The 25,058-nt window shown below is 33.9% G+C and overlaps 2 protein-coding genes across 19 annotated transcripts; both read left to right on the forward strand.

Moving 5' to 3' along the window:
• The first annotated feature begins 1,118 nt into the window (after window positions 1-1,118).
• Window positions 1,119-16,903, forward strand: LOC117929178 (putative disease resistance protein At3g14460). 18 transcript variants are annotated; one of them, XM_034849415.1, is made up of 12 exons: window positions 1,119-1,674; window positions 4,728-5,353; window positions 5,454-5,787; window positions 6,366-6,704; window positions 7,088-8,981; window positions 9,370-9,422; window positions 9,850-11,360; window positions 13,064-13,128; window positions 13,596-13,885; window positions 14,477-14,577; window positions 16,215-16,307; window positions 16,412-16,903. In XM_034849415.1, exons 1-3 carry the CDS (start codon window positions 1,634-1,636, stop codon window positions 5,723-5,725), a joined length of 939 nt encoding a protein of 312 aa, XP_034705306.1. In that variant the 5' UTR covers window positions 1,119-1,633; the 3' UTR covers window positions 5,726-5,787; window positions 6,366-6,704; window positions 7,088-8,981; window positions 9,370-9,422; window positions 9,850-11,360; window positions 13,064-13,128; window positions 13,596-13,885; window positions 14,477-14,577; window positions 16,215-16,307; window positions 16,412-16,903. The 18 variants fall into 18 exon arrangements, with proteins under 18 accessions (XP_034705306.1, XP_034705304.1, XP_034705307.1 ...); XM_034849413.1 differs by lacking the exon at window positions 13,596-13,885 and having other exon boundaries at window positions 7,088-8,615; window positions 8,812-8,981; XM_034849416.1 differs by lacking the exon at window positions 13,596-13,885 and having other exon boundaries at window positions 7,088-8,615; window positions 8,832-8,981.
• A 1,686-nt stretch (window positions 16,904-18,589) lies between these two features.
• Window positions 18,590-24,356, forward strand: LOC117928126 (putative disease resistance RPP13-like protein 1). The gene is made up of 3 exons (XM_034847988.1): window positions 18,590-22,904; window positions 23,004-23,071; window positions 24,086-24,356. The coding sequence occupies exon 1, from the start codon at window positions 18,743-18,745 to the stop codon at window positions 22,835-22,837; it is 4,095 nt and encodes a 1,364-aa protein (XP_034703879.1). The 5' UTR covers window positions 18,590-18,742; the 3' UTR covers window positions 22,838-22,904; window positions 23,004-23,071; window positions 24,086-24,356.
• Window positions 24,357-25,058: the final 702 nt, after the last annotated feature.

Here is a 25,058-nt window from a genome sequence, read left to right on the forward strand (position 1 = left end):
ATTCTTTCATGAATTATTTGCAAGATCATTTTTTCAACAATCAAATCTTAATTCATCACAATTGACCTTATTCATGATCTTGCTCGATTTGTCACTAGAGATTTATGTTTCAATTTGGAAAACAATAAGTAACATACTATTTCTGAAAGATCTCGACATTCATCTTTCATTCGTCAAAGATATGTGGTTGCCAGAAAATTTGAAGCTTTTGGTAACGTGAAGAATTTTCGAACATTAATAGCATTACCAACAAATATTCAGGGTTATATGGAGAAGGGCTATATATTTATGAAAGTGCTACATGGCCTTCTAATGGGAATGGGATGCTTACGGGTACTATCTTTGGTTGGCCTTTACATAAGTGAGCTACCGGATTCAATTGGTGAGTTAAAACATCTACAGTATCTTAATCTTTTCGATTGTTCAATAAAGGCTACCTGATTCGGTGGGTCATCTTTATATATAATTTAAAAACGCTGATGTTACATAATTGTTATCAACTCACCGGATTGCCTATAGGGATTGGAAAGCTAATAAACCCTTCGGCATCTTAATCTTATTGATATAAGTGAACTACAAGACATGCCTTTCCAAGTAGGCAACCTCACAAATTTGCAAACGTAGTCCAAATTTATTGTGAGCAAAAGTGGAGGGCTAGGAATCAGAGAATTGAAGAACCTTTTGAATCTCCAAGGAGTGCTTTCTATTTATGGGTTGCACGAGACAGTGAATGTTAAAGATGCAAGAGATGCTAATTTAAAAGATAAACGAAAAATTGTAGAGTTAATAATGGAGTGGTGTAATGAATTTTGGGATTCACAAAATGGTGTACATGAATTGTATGTCTTGGAGTCCTTACAACCTCATACAAAAAATTTCCAAGTTGGATAGGGGATCCCTCTTCAAAAATGGTGAGCCTAACCCTCCAAAATTGTAAAAAATGCTTGTTATTACCAACTCTAGGTGGACTACCTTTGCTTGAAGTTTTGCGGATTGGAGGCATGAGCGAAGTTAAAAGCATAGGTGCTGAATTTTATGGAAAGTGTACGAATCCTATTGCATCTTTGAAGGAATTAAGGTCTGTGGATATGCCGGAATGGGAAAGTTGGTCTCATTCTAATTTCATTATGGGAGATGTAGGAGCCTTTCCTTGCCTTCAGAGGTTTGTAATAAGAAAATGTCCCAAACCGATTGGAGAATTACCGAAATGCCTGCAGTGCCTGGTGGAGCTTCATGTGTCAGAATGTCCAGAATTGGTGTGTCGACTTCCAGAACTTGCATCTCTCGGTGAATTAAATTTAAAAGAATGTGATGAGGCAATGCTGAGAGGTGAGTTTGATCCCACCTCCCTCATTACTCTAAATCTCGAAATGATTTTAAGATTGACTTGTGTGAGGATCGGATTCACGAGATCCTTGGTAGCCTTGCAAGAATTGGTGATAAAGGATTGTGGTTGGCTGAGATGTTTGTGGGAGGAGCAAGGGGTACCTCGCAATCTTAAAATTTTGAGGATAGAAGACTGCGCTAATCTGGAGAAGCTGCCAATGGATTGCAAACTTTCACGTGTCTTGAAGAGTTGCAAATAACGAGATGCCCTAAACTAGAGTCATTTTCAGATTCGGGTTTGCCGCTAATGCTAAGAAAGCTTGTGGTGGACGAGTGTGAGAGTCTAAAATGGCGGATTTTTCTCAATAGTACGGTAATTTTAAAAAGTTATGCTTAAATTACTATAGTAGAAGAAGTTATTACAAATATACGGTAGTTTTTGCCACCTAGGAAAGAGGATTTGCCACTTAGGAGAGAGGAGAGAGGAGAGAGGTTCAGCGGATAATTTTTTTTTTAAACCAAAATCATCTTTTCAAATTTGTCAAAGGGAAATCGTCTTTTCAAAAGACGAGTTCCATGAAAAAAAAAATATATTTTTTTTTAAAAAATCCCAAATTATTATTTAAAAAAAAAACAACAACAATTCCTTGAGGGAACTCGTCTCTTCAAGAGACGAGTTCCCATGAGAAAAAAAATATATATTTTTTTAAAAAATATTTTTTTTAAAATAAAATTCCCAAATTAAAAAAAAAAAAAAATACAATTCCACAAGGGAACTTGTTTCTTTTTCCCATGGGAAAATTTTTATTTTTTTTTTAAATAATTTTTTTTTATAAAAAAGTTCCCAAATTAAAAACAAAAAAAAAAAAAAACAATTCCACAAGGGAACTCGTCTCTTCAAGAGACGAGTTTCCCATGGGAAATTTTTTTTTTTTTTAAATATTTTTTTTTAAAAAAATTCCCAAATTAAAAAAAAAAAAAAAAAAACAATTCCACAAGGGGAACTCGTCTCTTCAAGAGACGAGTTCCCCATGGAAAAATTTTTTTTTTTTTAAATATTTTTTTTAAAAAAATTCCTAAATTAAAAAAAAAAAAAAACAAAAAAACAAAAAAAAACAATTCCACAAGGGGAACTCGTCTCTTCAAGAGACGAGTTACCCATGGGAAATTTTTTTTTTTTTTTTTAATATTTTTTTTTAAAAAAAAATTCCCAAATTAAAAAAAAAAAAAAAAAAAAACAATTCCTCAAGGGAACTCGTCTCTTCAATAGACGAGTTCCCATGGAAAAAAAATATATATATTTTTTAAAAAAAGTTCCCAAATTAAAAAAAAAAAAAAAAAAAAAATTCCTCAAGGGAAATCGTCTCTTTTAAGAGATGAGTTCCATGAAAAATAAAAAATATATATATTTTAAAAAAATTCCCAAATTATTATTTAAAAAAAAAAAAAAAACAATTCCTCAAGGGAACTCGTCTTTTGTTTTTTTAAAAAAAGTTCCCAATATATATATATTTTTTAAAAAATTCCCAAATTATTATTTTTTTTTAAAAAAACAATTCCTCAAGGGAACTCGTCTCTTGAAGAGATGAGTTCCCATAAAAAAAATATATTTATTTTTTAAAAAAAATCTCAAATTATAAAATAAAAAAAAATTCCAAAGGGGAAATAGTCTCTTTAAATATATATATATATATATATATATATATATATATATATATATATATATATTTTTTTTTTTTTAATTTGGGTATTTAAAAAAAAAATTTTAAAAATTTTTTTTTTTTTTTTCCCATGGGAACTCGTCTCTTGAAGAGACGAGTTCCCTTGAAGAATTGTTTTATTTATTTATTTATTTATTTATTTGGGTATTTTTTTAAAAAAAAATTTTTTTTTTTAAATTTTTTTGTCTCTTCAAGAGACGAGTTCCCTTGTGGAATTGTTTTATTTATTTGGGAATTTTTTTTTAAAAAAAAAAATTTTCCCAAGGGAACCCTTGAAGAATTGTTTTTTTTATTTTTATTTTTATTTGGGTATTTTTTAAAAAAAAAAAAATTTTTTTTTAAAAATTTTTTTTATCTCTTCAAGAGATGAGTTCCTTTGTGGAATTGTTTTTTTTATTTATTTATTTAATTTAGGAATTTTTTTATAAAAAAAATATTTAAAAAAAAAAAAAAAATTTTCCCATGGGAACTCGTCTCCCTTGAGGAATTGTTTTTTTTTTTTTTTTTTTTTTTTTTAATTTTGAATTTTTTTATAAAAAAAATAAAAAAAAATTCCCATGGGAACTGTCTAAGAATTTTTTTTTTTTTTTTTTAATTTGGGTATTTTTTTTTTTTTAAAAAAAAATTTCCCATGGGAACTCGTCTCTTGAAGAGACGAGTTCCCTTGTGGAATTGTTTTTTTTTTTTTTTTTTTTTTTTTTTTTTTTAATTTGGGAACTTTTTATAAAAAAAAAAAAAAAAAAAAAAATTTCCCATGGGAACTCGTCTCTTCAAGAGATGAGTTCCCTTGTGGAATTGTTTTTTTTTTTTTTTTTTTTTTTTTTTAAATTTGGGAATTTTTGATAAAAATTTTTTTTTATAAAAAAAATATTTTTTAAAATATTTTTTTTTTCCCAAGGGAATTGTTTTTTTTTTTTTTTTTTTTAATTTGGGAATTTTTTTATAAAAAAATAAATTTTTTTTTCCCATGGGAACTCGTCTCTTGAAGAATTTTTATTTTTATTTTAATTTGGGTATTTTTTTTTTTTAAAAAAAGATTTCCCTTGTGGAATTGTTTTTTTTTTTTTTTTTTTTTTTTTTTTTTTTAATTTGGGAACTTTTTTATAAAAAAAAAAATATTTAAAAATTTTTTTTTTTCCCATGGGAACTCGTCTCTTGAAGAAACGAGTTCCCTTGTGGAATTGTTTTTTTTTTTTTTTTTTTTATTTTAAAATTTTGGGAATTTTTTTTTTTTTTAAAATATTTTTAAAAAAAATATATATTTTTTTCCCATGAGAACTCGTCTCTTCAAGAGACGAGTTCCCTCGAGGAATTGTTGTTTTTTTTTTAAATAATAATTTGGGATTTTTTTTTTAAAAAATATATATTTTTTTTCAAGGAACTCGTCTCTTCAAGAGATGAGTTCCCTTGTAAATGAGGAATTTTTTTAAATACTAATTTTTTTTTTTCATGGAACTCGTCTTTTGAAAAGACGATTTCCCTTTGACAAATTTGAAAAGATGATTTTGGTTTAAAAAAAAATTATCCGCTGAACCTCTCTCCTCTCTCCTCTCTCCTAAGTGGCAAATCCTCTTTCCTAGGTGGCAAAAACTACCGTATATTTGTAATAACTTCTTTTACTACAGTAATTTAAGCATATAACTTTTTTAAATTACTGTACTATTGAGAAAAATCCCTAAAATGGCTGCCTCGTAACTACAACTCATGTGCCCTTGAATCCCTAGAGATATATATGTGTCCATCTCTCGTATGCTTTCCAAATTCTGAGCTTCCAACCACACTCAAGAATATATATATTCAAGGTTGTGAAAATCTAACGTCTCTACCAGAAGGAATGATGCACCATAATTCCACTTGTTGTCTTGAAAATTTGATCATTGATTATTGTCCCTCTCTCAAGTCCTTTCCAACAGGGGAGTTACCCTCCACCCTTAAAAATCTTGCAATTTCCGTTTGCTCCAACTTGGAGTCGACGTCAGAGAACATGTGCCCCAACAATTCAGCTCTTGACTCTTTATACCTTGTGCGTTATCCAAATCTGAGAACCCTACCAGAATGCCTGCACAATCTCAAGAATCTCCAAATAATTGACTGCGAAGGTCTGGAGTGCTTTCCCAAAGGAGGCTTGTCCGTCCCCAACCTCACACGCCTTTGTATCGCTCAATGTCGGAATCTGAAATCTCTGCCACATCAAATGACAAACCTCAAATCTCTTCAACTGCTGAGAATAAGCGGCTGTCCAAGAGTGGAGTCCTTTCCAGAAGAGGGTTTAGCCCCCAACCTGACATCACTTAAGATTGATGACTGTAAGAATCTGAAAACGGGCATATCTCAGTGGGGCCTCCCTCACCTCTCTTTCGTCATTGACTATTAAGAATATGTTTCCTGATAGGGTCTCCTTTCCAGATGAAGAGTGTCTTCTTCCCATTTCTCTCACCTCCATTACAATCAATGGAATGGAATCCCTAGCCTCCTTGGCTCTCCGAAATCTCATCTCTCTTCAAGTCCTAGAGATATCAAATTGCCCTAACTTCTGCTCTTTAGCGTCGTTGCCTGCAACACTTGAAAGACTTCAAATCCAGAATTCTCCTATACTAAAAGCAAGGTGCTCAAAGGAGAAAGGAGAATATTGGCCCAACATTGCCCACATCCCCAGCATTTGGATAGTTGGAGAATAGATATTGAGGCAGAAACTTGTAGGTGGAGGCATTACGTTTCATCCATTCTTACATTCAGTCAGGTGCGCTCATTTGCAACTCACCCCCAGTTGCTTTTATTTTAATGCAATTTTAATACCACTAACTTAACTGCTTGTGAATTAATTGCTGGACTGTTGTTGAATATCTAAATGCATCCAGGAGTTTCTTGGAAATTTTTTGCTGAATGACTCCTTTGCATTATACATACATACATATATATATATATATATATATATAATGTATGTATGTATTGGCAATCTTTCATTTTTTTGCAGCATGATTTACTCTGACTTTACACATATAAGGTCCAAACCACAGCTTATGAATTGTTCTGCAGCGAAACAAATGCAGCTTCATGTCTTAATCTTTGATTATGAATTGTTCTGCAGCAAAACAAATGCAACTTCATGTCTCAATCTTTGATGAGATATCTTTTGTTAACTCCCAATTGCATTTACTCTTTTCAATTACACAATTACTTATTTAGATCCCTGAGACTGGGGGACGATACCTCAAAGTAATAGAAGTTCATTGTTCACACATACTTCATTGATTAGGTGACAAATAATTTGGAGGTCAATTTATATTAAGATTATTAATAGTTATCTCTTGGTTTCAGTTTGATCTTAAGAAGATTGGAGTAGGCAGGAGTGAAAATCTTCTGGTTGACTATGGATTTGAATTATAGTATCTCAAGGAAGGTGCCTATACATAGGTTGATTTCCTGATTTCAGTCCTGAAGAAGGCTGCCAACAATGCTAAGGCTTATCACCAGTTCTAAAAGACAGGCGCTTAAACGAGAGGAATTCTGGCCCCACATTGCTCAAGTCCCCTGCATGGATGTAGATTCCGAATTTTGTTGATTAACTATCACAACTTGAGATTGAACTTCATTTATGTATGCTGAAGCATGGGATCAAAGACCATTCAACCCTGTCCCATCCTTAGTTTCAATCAGGTATGGACTTCTAATTATTAATGCAATTTTCCATAATCAAGAAGATGTAAGCAAAGACCACTTCTCCCTAGTCCCTCCTTATTTTGGATTAGGTATGCCCTCCCATTTTCATTGACCCAATATCAGTTTTAGTGTTAGCCAGTTATAAAAATTTCTTGTTTACAAGTGGTAACTAGAAGGAAAAAAATGGCATGCATGAAATCTAAGGTTTTCTAATCATAACCGGTTCCTATTCACATTTGGTTGTATGTTCTCAATCACAAAAGTAGATCATTGTTTTTTTGCATTTTCATTTTTATTTTTATTTTTTGAAGTAAATATTACAGGTTGCTCTGACTTGTTAGCTGATATGATTCATTTTAAAAAAATTCTTCTCTATTTAGGAAGAAGGAAAAAATGCAGGTGGAATCAAAAGCTTTTCAATAATAAGTTTGTGGTCTATTCAGATCAATGATATGGAAAGTATCCCCTGCTTTTAGATAGATGGGAATATATGCTTTGAAGTATAATAACTAGAAATAGAAATACATTTTGTGGGTACCAGAAAAGAAACAGAAGCAGAAAGCCATTCAACCCCCAATCCTTGCAGGTACAATATTACTACCATTTTCCTATCCTTTCCTTACTTTTATTATACTTAGGGATAGCTTTATTGTGTGTACAACATCAACCTTGTTTTCTCCTGGGACCATCAAATTGGATCAAAGGCACCATGCCGTTGAGTTACCAAATTCAGCCTCTTTCCTTTGTCTTTTTTTTTTTTCTTTTAAATGATATTTTCAACTTTCTAATTTTTAAAGCCATTGTCTTGGATTTGGTTCAGAAGTAGTAAAATTATAAAAAAAAAAATTATTTCTTTTTCTGCATGCTATTATATTTAGTGGACTTAGATATGGATATCTAGATGTCAATTGCTATTCCAATATTAGAGTAGCTTAGTAGAGAAAAAATAAACTGAAAATTTGACAAATGAAACAATTTTCTTTTTAATGAAGACAGAAACCTTTTTGAATGATTGAAGTACATTCACATGGGTCCTGCTTTGACAAGGATGAGGCAGGTACATAGGGTGAAGAAAAAGATGAGAGATGTTCCATTCCCTAATTAAGAAATGAAAGTAAGCAATTAGTTATATCTACCCATTTAGCTCTCTTCCAACTTCGTTGACCCAATATCAAAATGTAGAAAGGGAAAAAATGTGTCGATTAAATGAAGAAATTTATAAACATAATTGCAGCCTGTTCACATACTGGTATATTTGTTACTTCTCCTTTGGATGAAATTTTTTCTTTTTGTTCTTGTGTAAGCCGATCAACTTCATTTTTCATGCTAATTATTTCTGTCACCAGTGCATTTTGTTCATCCTCCTGCTCTCATCCTTTGCTTCACACTATATATATATATATATATATATATATATAAAGAGAAAGTTGTCATTCTGTAATTTTTTTGCAGCATGATTTACTTTGACTCTACAGTCCAAACCACAGCTTATGATTGTTCTACAGCAAAACAAATATAGTTTCATGCCGCAATTTTTTATGGGTTATCTTTTGCTAGTTCTCAATTTCATGCACTCTTTTTAATTACACAATTACTTATTTAGATCCGTGAGACTGGCGTGGTATCTCAAATTAACAGAACTCCATTATTCGGATATACTACATTGATAAGGTCACAGTTAACTAATTTGAAGGTCAATTTATGTTTAGGTTATTAATAATTTTATCTTGGTTTCAGTTTGATCTAAAGAAGATTGGGGTAGGTAGGAACAAAAACCTTCTGGTTAACTTTGGATTTGAAGTGCAGTATCTCAAGAAACATGTGAGAATCTGAAAATGCCCATATCTGAGTGGGGCCTCCACACCCTCACCTCTCTTTCCAAATTGATTATTGAGGATCTCTTTCCAGGTATGGTTTCCATCTTGGATGAAGAGTGTCTTCTTCCTACATCTCTCACTTCTCTTGAAATCAGGAGAATGGAATCCCTAGCCTCCCTATCTCTCCAAAACCTCATATCTCTCCGTTATTTTTATTTTTGTTATTTCTTTTTTACTTTTGTTCATTATTTATTTTTTTCTTTTCCATTTTTACATTCATTGTCAAGGTTGATCCTTGCATGTTTAGGTCCTGTAATTTCTGGAAGGGGGGTTTGGCCCCATGGTAGCTTCGGTTTGGGTTCAATTCTGAGAAGCTTGATGCACATGTGTCTCAGTAGCACTGGTCCACTAGGCCTTTACAGATGATGAAATCATGCTGCCAGTCCTCTAACTTGAAGTAAGCTTTTTTTCTGAAAGTTTCTTCAAGTGTTATCGATCTTAAGTTGTTCTGAGCTCTGGTCCTTTTTGCTAAAGGGTTGCATGTGACACCCAATGCTTGAAATCCAGATCAATTTTCCTGTACTAGGACAAAGTTGCTTAAAGGAGAAAGGAGGAAGTTTGGCTTAGGGTTGCCTACATCTCTGACATTCAACAACATGACTTCATTGGAAAATATGAATTTATATTGAATTGTGTTTTGCCCACTTTGGAAGTTGAGAGGGAGATCACTCCTCTTTCCTTCACCCAGTTATGCTTGACTAACCACGGATGTAGAACCGTCTTTTTTATTGGTCAATAATAGGGTTCACTTCTATAATTAACAGAAACTTCTTTTCTACATGTAGGAGAGGGAAAAAACAATGCCGATGCAAATTTAATTCCTAACACAAGTATGGTGGTATGTTATTGAGCTTAATCATAATTGATGGTTTTCCTTTTTGATTATTAAGTAAACTTGATAGGTTCTGTGTAAGTTATAATTTTCATGCCATTGTATTTCTACCACCAACACAACTATTTCTTAATAAGAATTTCAATGAACACCTTTTTAAAGTTTTTGTCCTTGTTATATGGATGCATGGGGTACTTGATTCATATTAGTTTCAAGATAGACCCATTATAGTTCATTGTTTGTGTATATAACTGTGTTGATATAGGGCATTTCACATTGGGGGCAATAGCATCCCTCTTACAACTCTACTTGGGCTTTATTACGTTTGTGATACTTGGATTAGGCAAATTCTATTCTGCTGGCCTAACTCTCTTTTCCTTTATCTCTCTCTCTCTCCTCCCCCCCCCTTTTTTTAATACTTCCTGAATGTAAGCTGGTAGGTGGTGGAAGCATGATGGACACATTTAAAATGGATGGGCTTGAGAATGTGCCATACAATGATTTCTCTGCTAGTTGATGGCATAAAATGAGAGGAATTTTGAGACTTATGGCTCTCTAAGAAGAACTCAACTCAATGGATGTCTGTGCTGTGCTTTTTTAGTTTTAGTGGCTTAAGAAAAATTAGCTGTCTCTGATTTTGGAACTTGACGTATATAATGTAAGAAGTTTGAAGCTTGTTTCTTGATCCTTAGACAATTGTAGCAAATGTTTCCATAGGATTTGTTTCTCTAGTTTGATGATTTAAACATTTTTATTTTCTCAAAAGTTGTAATACCTCAAGTCCTTTTTTTTTTTCCTTTTCCTTTCTTCTTAAAAAGAAAATTGTGAGAACATTGTAATTTGCTTTTTACTATAGTGGATTATTTCTATGATTGCCCTATGGTTTTTCCCTTGTTATTAGAGGGTTTTCCATGTAAATCTTGGTGTACCTTTTATTTCATTATTTCCAAAGACATTCATTCATTGTGTCCTAAACTTTGTTGTCTTACAGGATAAGAGGCTGATGACGCAACTTAAATAAAACTGTAAACATGTCTAGGCGCAACTAGAGCTTCAACTCTAGCAATCAACCATATATTGTGTTTATTTTCTTGTAAATTGTTTCATGAGAGTTAAAAATGGTTCAAACATAATTGGAAGCTTTACCCAAAGTATAGTTATCCAGTTATCCTTTTAGAGTAGTCTAAGTTACCTAGGCTAGTGAGAGAAAAATTAGAAAATCTAGAGCCTGCTTGATAATGCAAATGAGAAGTATTTTTTATTAAAAATAATATATAAAAAATGACATAAAATATTATAATATATAAGTCCCAAGCTTATTTCATCTTTTTATATTTGGATATTCTTTGAGAAATGGTTCCCCTTTCAAATGATGAGTGTTTCTTTCCTACATCTCTCACCTCTCCTAGAATCTGGATTATAGAATCCTTAGCCTCCCTTGCTCTCCAGAATGTCACCTTTCTAAAACATTTGCATACCTATCCTTGTACTAAACATCATAGTTCTTTATGTTTTTTTCTTTTTTGGAAGTAAACCTTATAGGTTGCTCTGAGTTGTTAGTTGATATGCTTCATTTTTAAAAAATTCTTCTCTATGTTGGAAGAAGGAAAAAAAAAATGCAGGTGAAATCAAAAGTTTCTCAATAGGGTCTATTCGAATTATGGTGTGTTCTTGACCTCAATGTTAGATGTTATTTTCGAAAAAAGAAAAAATTATTTCTAAGTAAGCCTGATAGGTTCCCATGTTTTTTAAGTTGATATGCTTAATATTAAGTCCAAGTATAACCAGTGCAATCCTCATATTCCATAAAAACATATAATCTATCAAGATTGAAGAGCCTTGTTTGGTCTATCATCATTTACAGTATCTTGGACCCTCACTTCACATATGCCATGGCTTTTGAATTCTTATGCAGCAAAGTTATGCAGTTTCGTTCTCACTCTGGTATCAATCTTTTCTTTTTTTTTTCTTCTTAGGTTTCATTGTAGCAAGTACAGTTTTTAAGTATGCAATCACTTTACAAAGTCTTAAATACGGTTTTTTATTCAAGAATTTATAATTCTTTTAAGCTGGCCTGGTATTTCTTTTATTTTCACTATATGCATATGCTACATGGAGAAAATTGAAGTCATTACAAAGTTTTATACATATATTAAGATCTACTAATGACAAGGTTGTAATATTATAGGCGAAGAGCATTTTCTTATATTTTCATTGTAATGTGTTTAGAGTGTGGCCATCAACCTAAAGTAATATGTTGTTCACTTTTACAAATTTCAATTAAGTTGTAAATATTGTTAACTCATAAATGGTTGTTATTTGCAACCTAATTCAACCTTGCATCATGGACTCCAAGAATATCAAGCCCTTGCCAATTTATGGCATGGGATAGACTCACATTCCTTCAAACTTCCGCCATTGTTAGCATAATACACATGTATGCTTCCTATAATTATAAACTATTTTTTTTTATCATCACATTACTAAATTGGAATTTTTTTTCATGTGGCTCCAGAGCCCTATGATTCCTAGAGTACCATGGGCTGCCTAAGCTCTTTGCTAAGGGAAATGAAGCCTCATGTCACACTTATGAATCTAGAAATTGAGGCTTTCCTAAACATTTTCTCTTAAAGGTCAAAAGAGAAGATTAGCCCCAGATAATGCACATCCCCACATAAAGAAAACTTTTCATATATGAATTAAATTTATGTGAATGTTGTTTTATATCACAAAAATGGAACTAGAGACTGCCTCATTAACAAAAGACAACTCTTGTCAATTTGCTACGAGTTTCTACTTAAGTTTGTAGTTTTAATACTACTGATTACTTTTGATTCCATTGAAAGTCTCTTGCACTGTCTCATCTGAGGGGCCCTCAATTGGGTCTTAGGGCTACTTGCAATGCCTAGAAGACTTGAAATCACAGATTATCCTTTTATAAAAGAGAGATGCTTAGAGGAAAAAAGAGAGTATTGACCCAACATTTTTAGTATCCCCTTCATTCAAATAGATTACAAATACTTCCATTAAACCCTGTCCATTTGCAACTTACTGCTAGTTTTTTTAATTTGTATCTCTGAGTTATTATTTATTTTCATTTTTTTTTGTGTCAGTGCAATTTTGTACCACTAATGAGTGACTCAACTACTTTTGAATTAATTACTAAACTTTTTGTTTAATATTCAAATGTAACCAAGAGGTGGCTTGTTAGATCAGAGGTTGGATTGTGTCTTGGAATTTTTTTTTTGAATTAATCCCTTGCCTTATTTGTTGAAAGGTGAGATCACTCTCCCTCTTATTTTCAATTTGGTACATTTAACAATTCAAATTATCTCATATAAATATTAAAAATGTGAAAGTCTTTGTTTCCCACCTCTCCTAATTCTTTTTTTTTTCTCTCTAAAATATTTGGAGTTTATTTCTCTTTCAAGGTGATTAAATCATATTTCATTTTGCAAGTTTGCATGACAACCTTTATTTTTTTTGAGCTAACACATCTCTTACCACTGTACGGTTCTTTCTTTCTTTCTTTCTTTTTTGAGTTCATTTGGTTTGTTTGTTTTTTATATTTTAGTTTTTTCATTTTTATAAACTAATGTAGTTTTGGCCATTAATAATGAATGTATAAGTTCCTTCACCATATGCAGGAAGAAAGTAGATGCTCATGAAATTCAAAATTTCCTGATCACAATAGCAGGCTATTCATATGCCGGTATGCCCTTGATCTCAATTAATCATTTGGTTGCAATAAAACTATTCTAGCTTATGTTTGATCTTAAGAAGTTTTATATTTGCACTTGCTTATTTGAGTTCCAGCTTACTTGGTTTTTTGGTTGCAGATTTTAAACACATTTGCTTATTCCACTTCTTAGATATTTGATACTAGTTTTAGTCCATATAAATGGTGCCATCTTCTTACAAAGGATATTTTCAAGTCTTGGAGTTCATTCATTTCCTAAGGCACTCCCATTATTCCATTAACATCAAAATAATAATCTTAATATCAGTTTCTACTTCATTCTTTCATAAATCTTCTTTACATGTAGAAGGACAAAAGGTGCATTTCAAAACTCATCATTAATCAAGGGGTTTCCCTTTATCTTCTTTTTACTTGTGTAAATCAATTTTTTTATTTTCCATTTTTGTATTTATCATAAAGATCGATCCTTGATTTCTCAGGTATCTTGTAGTTTTTGGAAGTGGAGTTTGGCCCTAACCTAGCTTTAGTTTGGGTTCAAGATTGTGAGAAGCTTGAGACATTGCATCTGAGTGGCACTAGTCCTTCAAGCCTTTACATATGAAAATTTCATGTTTCTTATTCCTCTAACTTCGAGCAAGCTTTTTACTAAAAGTTTCTTCAAGTGCTATTGATCTCAAGTTATCCCAAGCTTGGGTCCTTTTTACTAAACGAAGGGCTGTGTGCAACACCTAGTGCTTGAAATCTCGAATTTTCCTGTTCCAAGACAAAGGTGCTTAAATTAGAGTAGGAAATTTGGCTCAATGTTGCCTACTTCTCCGACTTTTAGCAACATGACATCATTGGAAAATATGAATTTATATTGAAATTTGTTTTTCCTGCTCTAGAAGTGGAAAGAGAAAGATCACTCCTCTTTTCTTCAGCCATGCATGCTTGACCAACCACAGATGCACAACCCTCTTTTTTATGGGTCCAAATATGGGGTTTCACTTCTATAATTAACAGAAACTTCTTTTCTATATGTTGGAGAGGGGGAAATTATGTAGATGCAAACTAAATTCCTAAAATAAGTATGATGGTATGTTATTGACCTCAATAATGATTGATGCTTTTTTGTTTTGATTGTGGAGTAAAAATAATGGGTTTCTTTGTTGTATAAGTTATACTTTCATGCGTCATGTTTTTATCACATACTCAACTGCCCTTTAGTAAACTTGATTGGTGTCGTTCCTCAATCTTGCTCTTTTATCTTTTTCATGTTAGCCATTAGTTCTACCTTTCTAAATACAATTTGTAATCAATGTTTCAATAGATGCTTTTTCACACAAAGGAAACTCAGTTAAGATTCTACCATCTGTTGCAGCTTCATGGTTGTAGAAGTCAAAGCTACAACCAATGCTTGAAATATAAGACAAAGGTGCTTAAAGGAAAAACAGGAAGTTTAATTGGACTATTCTTATTGTGGTATGTCATTGACCTCAATTGCAGTTGGTTTTCTTTTTGATTGTTGAGCAGGCTTGATAGGTTTCTATGCTTTCTAGGTTATAATTTTCATGCCACTGTGTTTCTACAATCGCCACAATTGCTTCTTAATTATAATTTCAATGAGCACTTCTTTAAAGTTTTTCTGTCCTTGTTGTATAGATACTTGGAGCACTTAATTCATCTTAATATCAATACAAGCCTATTATAGTTCATTGTTTGCACCTAAGAACTGTCTTTCATCGTGGTGGCGCAACTGATCCTTGAATGACTAATCCTTGGCTAGAGAGGACAGGGGATGGCCGCTTGGTCAATATAGTTTTTTCCAATGCAATAAAGTTAGATAGTTTCTATTTTTCTTAAATATATATCCATGTTGAGATGCATTTCACATTGGGGGCAACAACATCCCTCTTACATCTCCACTTAGGCTTTATCACATTTGCAATGCTTGGATTAGGTAAATTCCATTCTGCAAGCAAGGTAGTAGGAATGAAGTATAAAGAGGTATGCAGCTAATGGGATTAAAATTGTTGAGGAAAGTAGTGAAAGGTGACATTAAGGAGAAGAGGGGTGGGTTTGTAACAAAATTTAAGATCCTTATTTGGTAAGTTTGTGGAAAGGCATTGGAAATGGTTGTTAATAAACATATCTTGCCAAGAAGGTATCATTTTTTCTGTGAACAGCCCTTTCAAGTAATCATTTAGTGCTTGTTGGGATACAGTTCATGTTTTTTTTTTTTTTTTTAAATAGAAAATATTAGTAAATCTTATATAAAATATAATAACTCTAATATAAAAAGTATGGATTTTCTATTTTTTAAAACATTTGTTAAAAGTCATTATCTTAAATAGCTTTTGCATCTTATGAGTTACTATCATTTTCTATTTTTAAAAATAGAAAACAAAAAATATATCTAAGTGACACCTTAGTGATACATTTTTCTGGTGGTGTCATACTTGATGATCCATCCGGGGACCATGCAGGATTTGTCATCAGGTCGGCTCCTAAGGATGGTGACTGAGAGCTAGAAGACATATGGAGAGCAATTCTATTCTAGTCTAGCATTTAGGGGGAAAGGGGGCAAAGATGGAGCATATGTTCCTTAACCAGTTATTTTGCTAGGAAAACATGACAAAGAGGGTCTTTGCTGTGGCTTTCCTTTATGAAATGTATTGCATGTGCAATGTATTTTCTTCCTTTAGCAGTTATCTTTTCTTTGTTCTTTCTGGGATCCACATATACATGAGATCTACTTTATTTGGGGTAGCCTACTTTTGTTTTGATGCTTTCAAAAAGAAGATAAAGACATGAAATAGACAGGTTATTACTCATCTAAGAAAGCAGTATGATTATGATTGCACAATTTACATTGGATGCATAGCCCCTGTTTGTGAAGGTTTAAGCTTATTTTTAAATTATGATCATAATATCATCGAATACTCATTAAAAGTTCATGATACTTGTGAACGATTGTTGATCATAGTAGCAAGATGACTCCATTATAGTTACATGGTTCTTTCTTTTGTTATGGATGTACTTTACTTGATTTTCACATTGGCATTCATTTCTAAAAAAATTTAATTTTCAGAGGATTCATGTTTAGATGGGTTCTGCAGGGGATCAAGTTTTGCAGCACTGTCAGTCATACCCCTCCCCTCTAAGAAGCTCACTTGGGCATATCACATTCTTGAGTTCAAAACTTAAGAAAGGTAGGGAATAGTATTGCCCCTACCTAAAATCATCTAAAAACTATATAACTCTCACTCTCTTGTGCTAACACTTACTTTTTGTTGTTTTGGTTTTGAATTGTTAGTAAGTTAACATGGTTGGTACTCAAAGCCTGTTGGATACTTATAAGTTGACGGGATTGGAGAATAGGCCCTATGAAAACTCCTTTGTCCTCCATAGAAGACAAAGAATCTCAAGTCTGCATATTGATTTTGTTCATCTGTTGTTGTTGCCCATTGGCCTGGACTTGGGGATGCATGAAAAGGGAATATGTTTCTTGGAGGCCTCAACATATTTCATGGTAACTCAAGACATGATTGTGAAATTACCAAATATGATCACCAAACAAGCCACCATTTTGGTAAAAATGTAGAGAAAATACAAGAAACTCTTGGGATCTTGTTAGAGACTTCAACTTGGCATCCAAACTTCAGGTTTTTGAAGCTTTGCACTTTTTTTTATTGGTATTTTTGAGGGAGGAAAAACATAAAGAGCTGTGAACTTTAAACCCCATCAATAATTTGTAATCAGTAATGGTTCAGCTAGTTGAGTCTCATTATCTTGCTTTAGTGACCAATTGAATCATAGTCTTTATTTGTTTTTAAGTATCTACTTCATACGTAGTGTCAACTACAAGGTCAGATATGGATAGTTGAAGTTTCCTTTTATGAGTGCTTTAGGAATTGGTCATATGGATGGCAATGGGGGTGGGTAGCCCCATCCCAACCCCGTCCCATTTATTTAAAATATTTCTCATCCTGTCCCATTAAAAAAATTAAATAAGACAAGTCCAGTGTGAGAAATTTTCATACCCGTTTTAACTTTTTTTAATTATATTAAAATAAATATATTTTATAAATAATTAAAATATTATCATTTTTATAACTTATTATTATTTTTAAAAATAAGAAAATAAAATAAAATGTGATAGGACAAGACAATACTCGAACCCATCAAAACTCTTGGGTTTTTAAAAAAATTTCAAACATGTCCCAAACTCATTTATTTAAATTTTAAATTCATCACATTAGGAGTGAGTCGGGGTGGGTATCCAAAAAAACCTATCCCATTACTATTCCTAATTAGCCATTCACTTTCCAGTGTTTACCCAAACTTAAAAAATCCCTCATTTTTATTTTCTATTCTACCCTCCGTACATGCTTCAATGTCATTAGCATAGATCATGAGAATTATTAATGTCACAAAAAAGGGTAAATACTAAGTTGACTGTCCTTGTCCATTTTTCACTTTTTCAAAAAATAATAAAAAGAAAGCAATTACCATAACTATTAAACCTAATTACCCCTTGCAAAATACAAATTTGAAAAAAAAAAAGGTAAAAAAAAGAAAATATATAAATAGGCCTATACTCATAAATTATAGTAAAAAAAACCACTTTTATTTGGATTTATTTCCTCTTTTCTAATTTTAAAAATAAAAAAATAGTAATAACTTCTCAATAATAACTCTTATTTCTTATTTTTAAAAATATATAATAGTAATAATTGCAATGAAATACACTAAATCGTATGTGAAAATTCTGACTTATATAATGTTTTCAAAAATCATAATTAAAATTTTTTATAATAAAAGTTTTTTAATACTTTAATTTTTTAGCTGAGCATACCTTGCCTTTAATTCTTTTTCAAAAAAAAAAAAAATGCAACAATAACAAAACAACACAAAAAGATTAGATTCGAAATTTCGAAAACTTTTCTTTTTATTTTCCTCTATTTTGATATGTTTTCTTAGCAACCAAACAGATAAAAGAGGATTGGTGAGGAAAATGAGGAGAAATTGATGGGAAAAAAGAAAGAACACATGCAGAGGAGACTGAAGAAGCAAGGGAGGGACTGGCGAGGAGGGCTTTGGCGTGTCGAGGCCCGTAGGTTTTGGGCCTACATCTCAACTTTTCATGCCCACAACCACAAATACTTAGCCCAATGTTGCGACGTCTTTTGACTCCCTTCGTGGAGTAATGCCAAATTGGGAAAGCTTATTTGGGTAATTTTGATATGATGAAAATTTTATTAAATATGATTTTTTTTTTCCTTTTTTTATACCTTTGACACAAATATTTCTGAAAATATCATTAAAAATAAAGATGATAATTCAAATAAATTAAACATTTTTAATAAATAATTTAACGGTAACATTTTTAATAACATGGATACTCTTATGCATTATTTGTTCTATAAAAACATTTAGATAATTGAGTGCTTTTCTTCTACTTTTCCACTCTCACATAATGAAGCCAGGCAGCTTTTCCTCTTTACCAATAATGCAGATTCCTCTATTGACAAAAGTATTTCTGGAGAATATCTGCTAGATCTACCAAAATCCTTTCCGGTTCTGTTGTTCTGGGGATTTTGAGTTTTGATTTCTCTTGCTTCCTTCCCTTTCCGATAAGGATACCATGGCTTTTGTTGGAGAGGCTATTCTCTCTTCTTTCTTTGACACCTTGTTCGACAAGTTGATCTCTTCTGACCTGCTCAATTATGCTCGCCAAGTGCAAGTTCATGCTGAGCTCAACAAGTGGGAGAAAACACTGAACAAAATTCATGCCGTGCTGGAGGATGCGGAGGAGAAGCAGATGGAAAACCAAGTGGTCAAGATATGGCTCGACGACCTCAGAGACTTGGCTTATGATGTGGAGGACATCCTGGACGACTTGGCCACTGAAGCTTTGGGGCGGAAGTTGATGGCGGAAACTCAACCCAGCACAAGTAAGTTCCGGAGCCTTATCCCTTCTTGTTGTACTAGTTTCACTCCAAGTGCTATTAAGTTCAATGTTGAGATGAGGTCCAAGATAGAGAATATCACTGAAAGGTTGAAAGATATTTATTCACAGCAAAATAATCTCCTTTTAACTGAAAAAGTTATCGGGAAAAGGTCCGCCAAAGCAGGAGAAATACTACCCACCACTTGTTTGGTAGATGAATCGCGTGTTTGTGGTAGGGAAACAGATAAAGCAGCCATACTCGACTTGTTGCTCCACGATCATGAGCCAAGTGATGACGCAGTCCGTGTCATTCCCATAATTGGCATGGGAGGCGTGGGCAAAACTACTCTTGCTCAGCTTGCCTACAACGATGACAAAGTGGAGAGTCATTTTGATCTAAGAGTTTGGGTTTGTGTCTCTGATGATTTTGATGTCTTGAGGGTAACAAAGACAATTGTTCAGTCTGTTGCTTCTGATATGTCCGATTTCAACGATCTCAACCTGCTTCAAGTCAAACTGAAAGAGAAACTCTCTGGAACAAAGTTTCTTCTTGTTTTAGACGATGTTTGGAATCAGAATTGTGACAGATGGGACCTTTTACACCAGCCAATAAGAACTGGAGCACGAGGCAGTAGGGTTATTGTCACCACTCGTAATCAAGGGGTTGTATCAGCCATCGGAGCCAGCTCAGCCTATCCCCTCAAGGAGTTATCCAATGATGAGTGCTTGTCTTTGTTTGCCCAGCAGGCATTAGGTACAAGAAACTTCCATAATCATCCAAACCTGAGAGTTGTTGGTGAAGAAATAGTGAAAAAGTGCAAAGGGCTACCTTTGGCTGCAAAGGCCTTGGGAGGAATGTTGCGCACAAAACTGAATCATGATGCATGGGAGGATATACTGAAAAGCAAGATATGGGACTTACCAGAAGAGAATAACACTATTCTTCCAGCTCTCAAATTGAGTTATCATCATCTTCCTTCACATTTGAAGCGCTGCTTTGCTTATTGCTCTATATTTCCAAAGGACTACGTGTTCGACGTGGATGAATTAGTCTTGCTGTGGATGGGAGAGGGATTCTTGCACCAAGTAAAACGACAGAAGCAAATGGAGGAGATAGGCACCGAATTCTTACATGAATTATTTGCAAGGTCATTTTTCCAACAATCAAATCATAGTTCATCACAATTCGTGATGCATGATCTTGTTCATGATCTTGCTCAATTCGTTGCTGGAGGTGTATGTTTTAATTTGGAGGAAAAAATTGAAAATAATCAGCAACGTACTATTTCTGAAAGAGCTCGTCATTCATGTTTCACCCAGCAAGTTTTTGAGGTTGCTGGAAAATTTAAAGCCTTTGATACAGCGAAGAATCTACGCACGTTAATAGCATTACCAAACATGAAGTATTCATTTGCATTTATATCTAAGCAGGTGGTACATGACCTAATAATGCGAATGAGATGCTTACGGGTACTATCTTTGGCTGGTTGTCGCATGGGTGAAGTACCAAGTTCGATTGGTGAGTTAATACATCTGCGTTATCTCAATTTTTCCAAATCTCATATACACAGTCTACCTAATTCAGTGGGTCATCTTTATAATTTACAAACGTTGATATTACGTGGTTGTTATCAACTTACCCAATTGCCTATAGGGATTGGAAAGCTGAAAAACCTTCGGCACCTTGATATTACGGGAACAAGTCAACGACTAGAAATGCCTTTCCAAATAGGCAACCTCACAAATTTGCAAGTGTTGACTAGGTTCATTGTGAGCAAAAGTAGAGGGGTTGGAATTGGAGAACTCAAGAATTGTTTGAACCTCCAAGGAGTGCTTTCTATTTCTGGGTTGCAAGAGGTAGTGGATGTTGGAGAGGTAAGAGCTGCTAATTTAAAAGAGAAAAAAAAAATTGAAGAGTTGACGATGAAGTGGAGTAATGATTGTTGGGATGAACGAAACGATATACGTGAACTGCATGTCTTGGAGTCCTTGCAGCCTCGTGAAAATTTAAAAAGGCTCACAATTGCATTTTATGGTGGATCCAAATTTCCAAGTTGGTTAGGAGATCCTTCATTCTCAGTAATGGTGGAACTAACTCTCAGAGATTGCAAAAAATGCATGTTATTACCAAATCTGGGTGGACTATCGGTGCTCAAAGTTTTGTGTATTAAAGGTATGAGCCAAGTTAAAAGCATAGGTGCTGAATTTTATGGAGAGTGTAGGAATCCTTTTGCATCTTTGAGGGAGTTGAGGTTTGAGGATATGCCAGAATGGGAAAATTGGTCTCATTCTAATTTCATCAAGGAAGATGTGGGAACATTTCCCCATCTTGAAAAGTTTTTTATGAGGAAATGTCCAAAACTGATTGGGGAATTGCCGAAATGCCTGCAGTCCCTAGTAGAGCTTGAAGTGTCAGAATGTCCGGGATTGATGTGTGGGCTTCCAAAACTTGCATCTCTCCGTGAATTAAATTTCAAAGAATGTGATGAGGTAGTGTTGAGAGGTGCTCAATTTGATCTTCCATCCCTCGTTACTGTAAATCTCATCCAGATTTCAAGATTGACATGTTTGAGGACCGGATTTACTAGATCCTTGGTAGCCTTGCAAGAATTGAAGATACACAATTGTGATGGGCTGACATGTTTGTGGGAGGAGCAATGGCTGCCTTGCAATCTTAAAAAATTGAGAATAGAAGGGTGTGCTAATCTGGAGAAGCTGTCGAATGGATTGCAAACTCTCACACGTCTTGTAGAGATGAGTATATGGGGCTGCCCCAAACTAGAGTCATTTCCTCATTCGGCTTTCCCACCAATGCTAAGACGCCTTGAGTTGTTCTATTGTGGGGGTCTAAAATCGCTGCCTCATAACTACAACTCGTGTCCGCTCAAATACTTGTCCATTGACTCTTCTCCATTTCTCAAATGCTTCCCAAATGGTGAGCTACCCACGACACTCAAGAAGCTTCGTATTGGGGATTGTCGAAGTCTAGAGTCACTACCAGAGGGGCTGATGCACCGCAATTCGACCTCCAGCAGCAACACTTGTTGTCTTGAAGAATTGAGGATAGAGAATTGTTCCTCTCTCAATTCCTTTCCAACAGGGGAGTTACCCTCCGCTCTCAAGAACCTTTCTATTAGGGGATGCACAAACTTGGAGTCAATGTCAGAGAAAATGTCACCCAACAGTACAGCCCTAGAGTATTTACGACTTGAGGGGTATCCAAATCTGAAAAGCCTAAAAGGATGCCTTGACCGCCTTCGGAAGCTCGACATAAACGATTGTGGAGGTCTGGAGTGCTTTCCAGAAAGAGGCTTGTCCATCCCTATCCTCGAATACCTTGAAATTAAGAGATGTGAGAATCTTAAATCTCTAACACATCAAATGAGAAACCTCAAATTTCTGCGCAGCCTAACCATATCCCAATGCCCAGGATTGGAGTCCTTTCCGGAAGGGGGTTTGGCCCCTAACCTAACATCACTTGAGATCAATAACTGTAAGAATCTGAAAACGCCCATATCTGAGTGGGGCTTCGACACCCTGACCACTCTTTCTAATTTGATTATTAAGAAAATGTTTCCAGATATGGTTTCCTTTTGTCGTCTTCCCTTTACTCTCACCAGCCTTTATATCGACGGAATGGAATCCTTGGCCTCCTTGGCTCTCCGCAACCTCATCTCTCTTCAATTCTTACATATCTCAAATTGCCCTAACCTCCGGTCCTTAGGGCCGCTTCCTGCAACACTCGCAGAACTTTCCATCAATGGTTGTCCTACCATAAAAGAAAGATAGTTAAAGGAGGGAGGAGAATATTGGTCCAACGTCGCCCACATCCCCTGCATTTCTCAAGACGGTCCAAGTATGCCCATTCGCAACTTAGTTCCAATTTCTTTTATTTTTTACTTTTGAGTTTTTGTTTATTTTACATTTTTCTATCTTAATGCAATTTTGTAACCAGTTGGTGTCGATCGATGGTTGTGGCTGGATTGAATCTTAGATCACTCTCCCTCCCTTAATTTCAACTAGGTATGTTCAGCAATTCAAATTTTCCCATCTAAATTTTAAAATTATGAGAATATTCTTTTCTCATCTATCTTATTTCCTTGTTCTCTAAAATGTTTCTAGTGTATTTCTCTTTCTACATAATTAAATCATATTTCTTTTTGCATGGCACCCTTACGCCAACAGACCTCATACTGTTGTATGTAAGAAGTATAAAAGAGGCTGATGAAATTCAAGTTGATCTTAAGAAGATTTCTGGTTGCACTTGCTTAGTTTAGTTCCAATTGACCTGGTTTTTTCATTCAATATTTCAAACACATTTACTTATTTCTATTCCAACAATTTGATGAAGCTGGTTTTTGTCCATAGAAATGGTACTGGCCTCTTAATTTCTCAAATATTTAAATTAACATGTAAATATGATTGCCTAAGATTTTCACATCCCTATGTAGAGGGAAATAGCTAGGTTTTTAACACATGAATCAATTTCAAATTGGATTTTATTTTTCAATCACAAAAATGGAAGCAAAGACCAGCCCATTATTAAGCTACTCCCATAATTCCATTAACATCAGAATAATAATCTTAACTCCCTAATTTTTCTGCACATGTAGAAAGACACAGTGCATTTCAAAACTCATCACAACTTGACATTTTTCCATTTTTCTTTTTTATTTGTTTTCAATATTTTACTTTTGTTCATTAATTTTTTCTTTTCCATTTTTACATCCAGTATCATTGTTGACGGTATGTTATTGACTCAATCATAGTTGATGATTTTCCTTTTTGTTTGTTGAGTAGAGTTCGTAGGTTTCTTTGTTGTGTAAGTCTTCATGCCATTGTATTTCTACCACCAGCTCAAGTGCTTCTTAATTAGAATTTCAATGAGTACTTTTATAGTTCATTGTTTGTGTATGTAAGGGTTGAGGAGCTTTTCACATTGGGGGCAATTATCACACTAACAATGCTTGGTTAGGCAAATTCTATTCAATTGGCCTGACCCTTTTTTCCCTTTTTTTGGTACTTCCTGAATGTAAGGTGGTAGGTGGTGGAAGCTCGATGGATTTTCCATACCATGACTTTTCTGCTAGTTGATGGCATAAAAATGAAAGGAATTTTGACGCTTTTGGCTCTCCAAGAATAGCTCAACTTAAGGACGTCAATGTTGTGTTTTTTTACATTTGTAGTGGCCAAAGCAAAATCAACCATCTTTGGTTTTGGTGCTTAGTGTAGAATGTAAGAAATATGAAACTTGTTTTCTCCTTAGACATTGGTTGCATATGTTTCTACAAGGTTTGGTTCTCTGATATGGTGATTTGAACATTTTTATTTTCTTAAAAATTGTAATACCTCAAGTGTTTTTTCCTTTCTTTTTAAAAAGAAATTTGTGAGAATATTTTAATATCCTTTTTACCATAGGTGATTATTTTTATACTGACCCGTGGTTTTTCCCTCATTATTGGAGGGTTTTCCACATAAATCTTGGTGTACCTTTAATTTCATTCCTTCCACAAATGTTCATTTCTTGTGTCATATCCTTTTCTGTCTTAGAGGATGAGGGGCTAATGACACAACTTAAAATGAAACCATAAACATACATGTCTAGGTGCAACCAGAACTTCAACTCCATCAACATAATTGAAAGTTTAACCCAAAATATAGTTGTCTTGTTAGTGTTGCTTAAGTTACTTAGGCTAGTGAGGGAAAAAGTTAGAAAGTTTAGACCCTATTTGATTATGAAAATGAGAGCTACAACGTCATAGAAATCTTAAAAAGCTCATAGTTGCTTTGAGTACATCTTGTCTTTCAAGGCCAGGTTTGAAACGTTGCGAATTTCACTCATTTTTCACCTATTTATCAGCATAATGAGCGATATGCCTATATAAAGCTGATATATCGGTGAAATCGATGGTTTTTCGGGGCCATGTCAGCACCTTTTTCCAATTTGCTTGCTTTTGGGCTACAAAAAGTTTCCTCTGCGTCTTTGGGTCACATTCACTCGCACAACCAC

Source organism: Vitis riparia, chromosome 13, assembly GCF_004353265.1.
Source record: "Vitis riparia cultivar Riparia Gloire de Montpellier isolate 1030 chromosome 13, EGFV_Vit.rip_1.0, whole genome shotgun sequence".
NCBI lineage: Eukaryota > Viridiplantae > Streptophyta > Magnoliopsida > Vitales > Vitaceae > Vitis > Vitis riparia.